The 10,260-nt window shown below is 50.9% G+C and overlaps 1 protein-coding gene across 9 annotated transcripts in view; it reads right to left on the reverse strand.

The window, feature by feature from the left end:
- The window catches only part of EIF4G3 (eukaryotic translation initiation factor 4 gamma 3), a 147,392-nt gene extending 140,918 nt beyond the window's left edge, over positions 1-6,474 (reverse strand). For 6 of the 9 annotated variants that reach the window (XM_075027608.1, XM_075027611.1, XM_075027610.1 and 3 more), the window contains exon 1: positions 5,993-6,303. In XM_075027608.1, coding sequence (XP_074883709.1) covers positions 5,993-6,183 — 191 coding nt within the window. In that variant the 5' untranslated portion in view covers positions 6,184-6,303. Of the gene's footprint in view, positions 1-4,537; positions 4,645-5,992 lie in introns of those variants that run through there. The other 3 variants (XR_012650368.1, XM_075027614.1, XM_075027613.1) reach the window with 3 other exon arrangements.
- Positions 6,475-10,260: the final 3,786 nt, after the last annotated feature.

Consider the following 10,260-nt stretch of genomic DNA (forward strand, 5'->3'; position numbering starts at 1 on the left):
CCAGAAAAGTCTTTGCAATAGCTTGCAGACACATTCAAGTCAAAGATAAAGTTTCCTACTAAAGAAACTTCCGTAAAACAGTGATCCTACCCATCTATAATTCCCCAGAGTAAAAATTCCAGTGACTCTAATCATATTAGCAGATTTACACACAACTAAACTTGACAGTTGACTAGCCCTGAAATTGCTGGATTATGAGGAAAAAGAAAATATAGGTTACCTATGACTTCTAAAGGGATCTTCACTGCTAACTCTTACTACAAAACAAAAACGGAGCAAATGTGCCAGCTCGACATGTCCCAAAATTTGCTAACAGCATGAAAAAGCCTTTCAGCCCTAAGAGGACAGACAAAACCCATACACACAGATGAAAATCCTTCTATGTCCCAACATCTTAAAGGGAAGTTATTTGTTCTAAGTCTCCTATTACTCTCTCACCAACTTCTTACCATAGATAAAAACACAAATTGTGTTCCAAAATCAGTACTGCACATTAAATACATATATATTTAAATGGCTAAAGTAACCTTCTCCCACAGACTTCTGCCAGAGAACATACACAATCATGTCCTCAAATATGAGGAGAAAATAAGCTATCTGAAATCACATTTTTGGAAGAACGGTTTTCTCCAAGTCATTTCACCACAAAAATCTTACAAAGCTGGTAAAGTGACATATCTGCACTATAACATGATTAGCTTTTATCATTAAATAAATTAGAGCTATTTCTGCTTGAAAGAACACTAAGATGTGCCAAGGCTGAGGAACATCAACAGGGGAGATGGCAGAGAGGCCTAAAAGCACTTAGTTTTTTGGCAGTACGCTCACAAACCCGTGTTCATTCCTCCCCTGCCGAAGAGCCACTACCACAGAGCAGCAGGGAAAGTCTCCGTGTTTTCAAAGCTTCTCTCCTGCTGCATACCCTCCCAAGATGTACAATTTCTATGGCTTCAGACACTCGTAACATGGAAACACTTCTCAAGCAACACCGCTGCCCCTTCTTTCCCTTCAGCCAGCCGCGACTTCAGAAAGCTCACTCCTGAACTCAAAAAAACAGAGAGCAAGGAACACCTCTGATCTCAGCCCAGCTCCTCCCGTGCTTCCCACTTCTTGCCACTCCTTCCCTTTCATGATCGTAACACTCCGAACACCCTTCCTCACGCGTGGCTGCCACTGGCATCTGGAAGAGGACTTCCAGCCATGCTCTTGTTTTAGCTCCAGTTCAATGTCAAAGCTGCCCAGAAGCCAGAGCTGATCCACCCAAGGCGCAGGGAGGCATGGTGCTTCGCACAAAAGCCACGATCACACTCTTCAAGCTGACTTTTATGCCCGAACAGCTTCCTAATCACTGGGTCTTCACCTTCAAAGTCATCAGCAGATAAACCCCAGAGAGCACAGACAGATGCTGCATCGCATACTCTGGAAAAAAGCCACTCGTAATGGAAGTAAGCAGCAAGGGAAGACAGCATTAGCTCCAAACTCCCAGAGGGTATCACAGCAACCCAGAGACCCTGCTCCTTCAGCAGATGCTGAAGACGCTCTCCTTGGAGAAATTCTTGGGCACCTTCCCCTCCAGTTCAACCCTTTGCTCACTGAGAGAGGACAGAAAACCCCACGCACCCAAATCCTTCTCAACAGTTTTAATTTAACTAGAAGATTACCAACACAGGCCTACTCCAATGGCACAACCTAGTCCACATCCAAATACCGGGTAAGCGCTGTAAGTACCTCACTCCAACTTCACACAGTCTCTTACATTCCTGAGAGCGATCCTGCATTTCTTGCTGTTCTCCTGGGCTTTTGGGAAGCCATTCGCATCCAGAAGATGCCACCCAACAGAGCAGGAACCAGCACATGGCTTTCTGAAAGGCACTACAGCACAGTTAGCTAAAGCAGCTCAGGAAAAACTAAAGCAGACACTCAATTGCTGAGGCAACATTAGCAAAACCCAAGTTTTCATGCACACCAATGATGTACTTCACACAGAAATCCCCCCAAATGCTGACTCTTCCTCTCTGCTTCTCAGAAACGGAATTAAAGTGGACGAAGAAAAGAAAGATTTTAAATGACCGTCTGTTAAAACCCACCCTGAACCTGCCACGATTGCCCCACTACAATAACCTGAAAACCACCTGTGCCCAGAGATACCCAATCCCACACTGAAATGACCACGGTGATATATTAAGGTTAAGTTTACCGGTGCCTGCACAGAGACCATCAACAACCAGGAAGCTGAACTCCCTCCAAATGCAAGGTAGTTTGGAAAAGAAAACAAAAACCTACTGACACCAGCCCAGAGCCCAGGATGGCTCTAATCTGGCTCCAAGGTACAGTGCTAAATTAACCCTGAAGAGCCAGCAGACATGCAACGTTACCCAAGTTTAACATAAATCAATCTGTTTGTCCTTCATAGTACAATGTTTGCCCATGTCTGGGCTGGGGCAGTGAAGAAACCGGTGACCTAATTATATTGATCCACAAAATTTATTCACAGCATGGGGACTTTTTAAAGAGCAGCTTCATGTAACACACACAAAAAATACTTTACTCTTAAGTGGGAGTGTGAGGGTGCGTAAAGAAACACGGTGTAGTTTAACATGCATCAGAAGTGCCATCAAGCTAAAAGCACAAAGGTCTACAGTAAGTTTGCAGCCCAGAATGTACCTTCATTATTTTACTTTTTTATGGAAGAATTCTCACTACAGAACAATTGACTTCATCTGGAACTTGTTCCTGAGAAGCAGCCTGAAAGCCAAAGCAAAGGTGGGCAGATCTGGATGTATTTCTTTTAATATCTCTATACACATCATTTCACAGTGACACAGTTACACCCTCCCTTGTCTGCCCCCCCCCAAACATGGGTAAGAATTGAACCGGAGGATTTGTCCACACTGACAACTATTGAGCACAATTTCTGCCTGAAATCAGGTTTGACTGAATACTCACCACTACCAGAGCCACAAAATTATCCCAACTTACTATTACACAGAAAATTTAACTTCTTGAAGCCACTATGTTAAGGAAATTTCTGAAAGCTCTATCTTGTCTTACAGCAGCACCAATAACTTCCTATTCAGCATGTAACAGAATGAAACTCCCATCAAAACATTTCTGTTCTTCATGTCCATCACTCTACAGCTTTGCTTTCCTTCAAGGAATATTTTTTTTTAAATCCCTTCTTCCCCGTGTATTTTTTTTCCCCTCACTAATGCCTTTCTACAAATCCACATGAAGTAAGCGGTCCTTTTTCCTGTACAGTTCTCTCTCACCCAATTCTTCTTTTTTGATTATACAGATAATCGCTCAATTTCATGATGTCTTAAGTACTAAAACCACACTTATTTCCAAAGACAAAGTTCACTGTGCAGAAACTATTTTAGTTTAAAAAGTCCAAGTCAGAGCCCCAATCTACCTGTTAACATACAATAATCCTTCACATCAACAAATAACCCCTTGCACTGCCGTGAGTGCTCTACTCACTCCCAGTTGCCAGAAGAAACCTGCAACTATACTTTATCTGCTGTAGGGTAACACTGTCTCAATAGTCATATCAAAACAGAAAAAAAAAAAAAAAAGAAAGAAACCAAACAGAGCTAAAAATAAGGCTGAACTCAGATGACCCTCTGCACTCCAGTACATCACAGATGAACTCTGCTCCCCAAGCCTCACTTTTGCAGCAGCACTTAGAAAAGGTAACAGCTTTTGTTTACTACCTGGAAGCACACACAAGTTTCGGTGGAGGTAAAAACCAGCCAGGACACCTGAATACAGTTCACCCAAAAGGTATCAAGAACACAGTGTACGTATATATTACAAGGCCAGATTATTAGTTTAAAAGTTAAGGAGCAGTATGGGTCAAACACCCATGTTTTCAAAACCGGCATGGCTATAAATAAAAATTAAGACTATATCATTTTAACCTCCCCACCTTTATAATGTCAACTGCTCATATCTGCCTAATGCTTCTCCGTTCCTCTATATCTCTTGCTCCACGCATCCAGTTGGGTCCCCACAATGGGACACACTGCCACACCATCTCCAACTCCTTTAGGGTCTTGCCCATTCCTTCCAAGGCTTTTTATTTTTAGGCTGCGCTCAGAGGTAAACCCAAACTTCATCCCTCGCGCGTGCAAGGTGTTTCATGACAACACTCACCAAAAGCAACGGCGTCCTCCTGTCTTAGTTACGGCGGCACAGCTGCTCTTGCAAACCACCCCCAAGCTCGCCCTCAACGACGTTGGAGAAGTATTCAAGTCCCTCCATGGTGCTTTTAATGATTACTTGAAAATAAAATGCTTTGGAAAGCCCACCACACTCCTGATCGCAGACCCAGGCAAACTTCAGCCTTTCAACTATCAAGGCACCCAAGCGTCATGTTCCCCATTAAAAAAGATCCTTGCCAGACAAACCAGCACCTCGCTGGAAAGATCAGTTGAGCACGGACTCTGTACATGCACGCTGGCTGGCATTCCCACTGTAACATTTGGCATATCACTCAAAACTGAGCAAATTTCCCCTGAGCAACAGTTTTACTTACCACCACCCCACTGACTTTGTCATGACAGCACCTTCACATTTTTTTCCCTAAATAAAGCACATGCTGGAATTACAGAATAGCATAAGCTAGCCAAAAACACCCAGCGGAGAGTAAGTCCCTCCGCAGCACTCTCTGAAATCTTCAGAGGTTTTTCACTTGACCCAAACAAATCTGTAACGTCAACAGTCTCATGATTTAAGCAACGTATTTGTTGTCATGGCAAGAATGATTCTTGCCGGAAGCTCAAGAAAACAATGGACCTAAACTGATTATAAAAGGGCTTGGTTTTCCCACCTCAAAAATGAAAGTGAGAGCAATAAAATGCTTATACACAAGGAACACATTTCTTGAAGAGCACAGACATCATCACACAGCTGAAACAGCCCTCAGCAGAAAAAACACCCTGCACTTTCACGTTAACACCTAAGTCACTGCCACCAATAAATAGCAAAACACACTCCTGACCGTCCCCTACACAGCATGCCACACCATTCCCGGATAACACAGCAAGGCAATATTTCACCAAGTATGTTTTTCACTTCATGCTCCCCTCCGGGCCCCAAAACTTCGGGGGGGGGGGGGGGGAGAAAAGCCAGTCTGCCAGGGGATGCTGTCCGACACTGGAAACAAAACCTCATCCAGGCAGGCAGGCTGGCCACCCCACTTTCCTGCTGATCCCTGCAGTATTTACCTCCTGACTTGGGGCCTAGTCGCAGCAGAGAACCGAAGACCTTTAAAAAACATTTGCAGCAACTGCTGGCCTCGCTTTGTAACAGTGGCCGTTTTGGCGGTGGGATTTTTTGAGTGGGAGCCTTCTCCTCCCCAAGGCGCGTGGCCTCGCAGAGAAAGCTGCTCGGCGCGACATTCCACCTGAGATTTATTTCCACCAGTCAAGTAAGGGGGAAAAAAAATAAATAAATAAAATAAAATAAATAAATCACATGAAAATCGGCCCCGGCTGGAAAAACCTGGGTTTAAATTGGCCTGGAAAAACAACAAAACCAAAGCACTTACCTGGGCAGGACCAGAGGCAAAACTGAGGAGCAATTTCTAATTAAAAGTTTACCCTTGGGGGTCACCGCTGCTCGAGGGGGGGGAAGGGGGCTGGGGTACCCTCTGCCTTCCCAGGAGGAAAGAGGCAAACCCCCAAACAAGCCCATTAGCGGGGGGTGGGGGGTGAGGCACCCCCTCTCCTCGCACCACCCCAGCAGGTGCAGCCCCCCTTTGCACGGGGGGGGGGGGGGGGCACACACATAAACACACACCCACAAAAAGGAGCGGGGAGCTCCCAACCGCCACCACCCCGCGGGGCGCCCCCTCCCCACCCACCCCCCCCCGGGACTGAAGGGGCCCCCACGACCCCTCACCCCACCCTCCCCCCCCCCCCGGGCCCCGCTCGCTGTGGGGAAGGGGGTGTCGCCCCCCCCCCCCAACTCCCCCCGGGGCAAAGGATACTGCTGGGGCGGTTGGGGCGGCAAGGCCCTGATGTTGGGGTGAGGCGCCGGAGCCGCCGCCGGGTGAGGGGGAGCCGGGGGGGGAGGCGGCCCCGCCGCCGCTGCCGCCGCCGCCGCCGCCCCGCTCCCGGGGCCGGTCCCCGCCGCCGCCGCCGCGCCGGGTTTCAAAGCCGCCTTCTGCGGTAAACTCATCGCCAAGCGGAGCCACCACCCCCCGGCGGGGAGCGGGGCCGGGGCCGGGGGGGAGCCGGGGAGCGGGCCGGGGGCCGGTGCGGCGGCCGGGGCAGCGCGGCGGGCCGGCACCGGCGCCGGTCTCCGTGACAACGCGCCTCCCGGAGGGCTCGGCGCGGGGAGGGGACGGGAGAGGGGCCGGCGGGGAGGGGAGGGGGGGAGGCGGCTCAGGCCGCGCTGCTCATGAGCCGCCGGCGGCGGGGGGTCTCGGTCCCCCTCCCCGGGGGCAGCGGAGCCCTTCGCGGTGGCGGCTCTCGGGCGATGCCGGCGGATTTTCCTCACTGAAGTAGCGGAGCATCAAACATGGCGCTGCGGCCGCCTCCAGCAGTCCGGCAGGACGGACGCTCGGGCGCCTTCGGGCCGCTCCGGAGCCGCTCGGCCCACCGGCGCTCGGCAACCTTCGGCTCTTTCCGGAGCCGCTCGCTGGCGAGCGGCGTTCGGGAAACCTCGGCTCCTTCCGGAGACCTTCGCGGGCGCACGCGTCCTCCTCCCCGGGTTCCCCCCCTCCCTCCCCGCTCAGCCCGGCACCTCCCGTGACCCCCGCGCTCGGGAAACTTCGGCTCTTTCCGGAGACCGAGAGCGTGAGGCAGTTCGGGAAGCTTCGGACAGGCTCGGAGGAGGGATTCCCGGTCAGGCGGGAGGCGCTCGGGACTCTTCGGAGCCTCTCGGCAGCGGCGAGGCCGCAGCTTCGGGCGCTTTCGGCTTGGCCCGGAGAGACTTCGGCAGCGATCGGCTGTGAGGCAGCGGCTCTCTGCTGCGAGTGGGCGCCGGGCCCCCGCAGCACCCGCCCCGCTGCTCGGGCGCAGGGGCTTTCCCCCTTCCCAAGAACTTACCCCCAGCCCCGTTGCCAGCCCTACGGTCCCCAGCCACATCCCAGGCTCCTGGGGTGGCTGGCAGGGGCAGCAGAGGTGGCGTGAGGGCCAGCAGCCCTGAGGGTGACCCGGTGGCTGTGAGGGAGGCCCAGCAGCCCCTCAGGGAGCCCATCTCTGGCACTGGGGACCAGCGTCGGGTGGGCCCTCTGGACCTGCCTTTGGCGGGGGGCAGGCAGCCACCTCACACCCCCACGCCATGCCTTCGCCCTGCTGAGGGTTGCCACGCTGCCGCCATCTTCAGCATTTCACAGCCGGGCTGCAGCACCCTCCTCACAACCACCGCTGGGCTGAGCTCGGCAGGGGGGAAAGCGGTTTGTACCATCTCGGGGAGATAAAAAGGACCTCAGAGCAGATTCAAGCAGCCACTGGATTGTCCTGACTTGTCCTGCCCTGCCGCTGGCTCCCAAGGGTTCATTCCAGCCGGCTGGCACCTACCGACGTTCCTGCCGCACCGCACGTCCCAGGGAAATGCTCCCAGCGCAGGCAGGTATTGCCACCCCATGTCACCCAGCCTGGGGTACATGAGGTGCTTTTAAGAAGTTTTCCATAGTTTATTTGCATCCCATCTCCTGCATCTTCTGGGCTGCTGCAATTTTAGGAGGAAGATAATACTTTAAAGCAGTCACAAATAAACTCTTAAAAGTGAAAAGCTTCTTTTATTAAAGTAAACAGATCCCTTGGTGGTATATTCAGGCACTTAATGAGTAACTGGTGCTGCAACTGGAAGTTGACAGAAGAAAGATAGGGGTCTTGTGGACTAAAGAAAACCTACCCAATGACTCACATCTATCCACATCTCCACAACAGCTCCATTTGTGAGCAGAAAAGTAATTTTGAGTTTTAAAATACAAATCTGAAGGGGGAGAATCTGCACTTAGTGTCACTCACTAGAGCAAAACTCAGCACAGCACCCAGTGACCAAGAAATAGAAGCGTCTTGAGTCCATTTTCCCTTTTGAGTCAGACTCCAAATTGTTAAACAATTCAGTTTGTGCAGGTCAGGTTTAGGACATGACACCCACCCGTGCCAACATGAGGACTGCAGCGTACCCCGAGGCTCGCTGTCCTCCGAGGTGTGATCTCAGAAGAAAAGCTCCTGCAAGCTGCCATGTCGCTTAAGCTGCCACAGCGGCCTCCAGTAAGAGTAGCTCTGCGACTGGAATAGTTTCTTACTTACTAAGGTGCTATCTACAGGGTACAGCCACACCAAACACACACACTGCATGGTGCCAGAAGTTATTAGTGGAGCCGGTGGCAGAGGGAAGATGACTAGCATGCTATTTACTTTCCCTTTCTGTGCTTTTCGTTCTGTGCTGGGGTAAGGGAAATGCCTGGGATGAGGTGAGCTCGCATCTACTTCAAACTGCTTGTGGGAAATGGGGTGAAATGGAAAACGACAAGATTTTTGGAGGAAAAAAGCCCAACCAAGCCTTGCCAGCCTCTAAAGAAGTCCTGAACGGGGACTATTTCTTTCCATCAGCAGCCAGGAACAAATATTTAGAGGGGCCTCTGGGTATTTTTTTCTGAGCCGGTTTTCCTCTGCAGCCTACCACCTGCCAGATCAACTGCTGATTCCCCACCAGGAAAACGGAAGACTGAAGAGACAAATGAGAATGACCTCAAAGAAAGGCCAAGTACTCCCCCACTCCCCAAAAATGGGAGAACAAAGGAGGAACTTTTATCCTGGTAGGGGGTTTGACCAAGGACTGATACATCTTCAGACATCCTGGAGAGTTGCTGCGCTCACAGCACATCTCTCCTGTCTGCAGCCTGCTAGGAAGACGGATCCCCCTCCACAGCTCATAAAGACTTTGCTGTAATAATTTTGAGGGTGCAAGTAAAGCTGTGTGGTCTGGGGGGGTCAGTGCCCGGCGCCGTTCCATCGACCACCTCCCAGGCGTGGCACTTCTCCTGGTACACCCCTTCATGCGGAAGGAAATTCGTACCAAAAGCAAATTGACATCTATGGCTCCCTCTGTTCTACAGAAATAGCTGCCTGTAAACACAGCTGCGAAAGAGCCTCCTAGCTCCAGTATCTTTAGATATATCACTTCTTTTTGCCTGTTTAGAAAGGAAAAAAACAGCATTTTCACCATATTGTCTGCTGTAGCTCCCAAAGCGTGCTAGCCATGTGAAGCAGCCAGGCTCCTGGCTCTGCCTTAAAGCTCCTCCAGAGTCTGTATCTACCCCCCGGCCATCTTTTTACCTTTTTTTTTTCCGAAGAGGACAAAGCAGACAGGTCACTCTTCTATAATACCCCACGTAGGATGATTTGGCCAACGAAACCTGGAGATTTGGTGAGCCTGAGCAAGTGCCAGCTGGATTCATTCCCTTTCTACCACCTCTGGTTCCTCTTCCATTTCATTTTTCCTCCTGTTTTTCCTGCTAGCTTTATTAGCACCTGGGAACCAATGTATCACCACGGGCAGCTTGAGTTTACAGTGCTGAGCTCTTGTTTCGGAGCATCACCAATCCTTTTTCCAGTCCCACCAGTCTCTCACGTACCTGGCACAGCAGAGACGCTCACAACCACATGGCAAAAAGCGTCGGAGCACTAGAGCTGTTGGTGAACTTAGGAAAATAGAGTAAAGGATTGGGGTATCACTGGAAAAGGGCTGTTTTCCTGCAGGAATTATTTGAGGAAGCTTTTGGCCCGTTTGCTGCCCAAAAATCTGATGGTCCCAGTAAGGTGATGCCAGCACTGTCATGATGTGTTGGGGGTTAGATCCTGCTTGGAGGGGGGAAAACTGGGAAGGAGATGGTTCAGATGGCTGAGTTCAGCCTCTTGCACCTGGAAGGCTGGCTCAGCCCCACCAAACCTGTGAACAACTGCTCATTCCAGCTCATTTTGGAGGCTCCAGCATGCTCCAGGCACCCGCTTTTACCCAGCAAGGCACAGCAGCGCCTCTGTCTTTGGGCTTCTCCCGCTTTTCCCCCCACTGATCCCCTTCCAACATGCTCCAAAAAAAAACCAAACAACCCCAACCAAAAAACCCAGCCCTGCTTGGAGCTTTCCCCATTCCTCCTCCTGCCTGGGCTCAGCCCTCGGCAAATGTCTCAGCCCTCCGGGGCACGACTGAGCACAAAATAAAGCAAATACCACCCAGGATCAGGCAAGCCCACACCAGGCACTGGCACGCGAGTGGGATGAGTCACCTCCTGCCTGC

Source organism: Buteo buteo, chromosome 5, assembly GCF_964188355.1.
Source record: "Buteo buteo chromosome 5, bButBut1.hap1.1, whole genome shotgun sequence".
Lineage (NCBI taxonomy): Eukaryota > Metazoa > Chordata > Aves > Accipitriformes > Accipitridae > Buteo > Buteo buteo.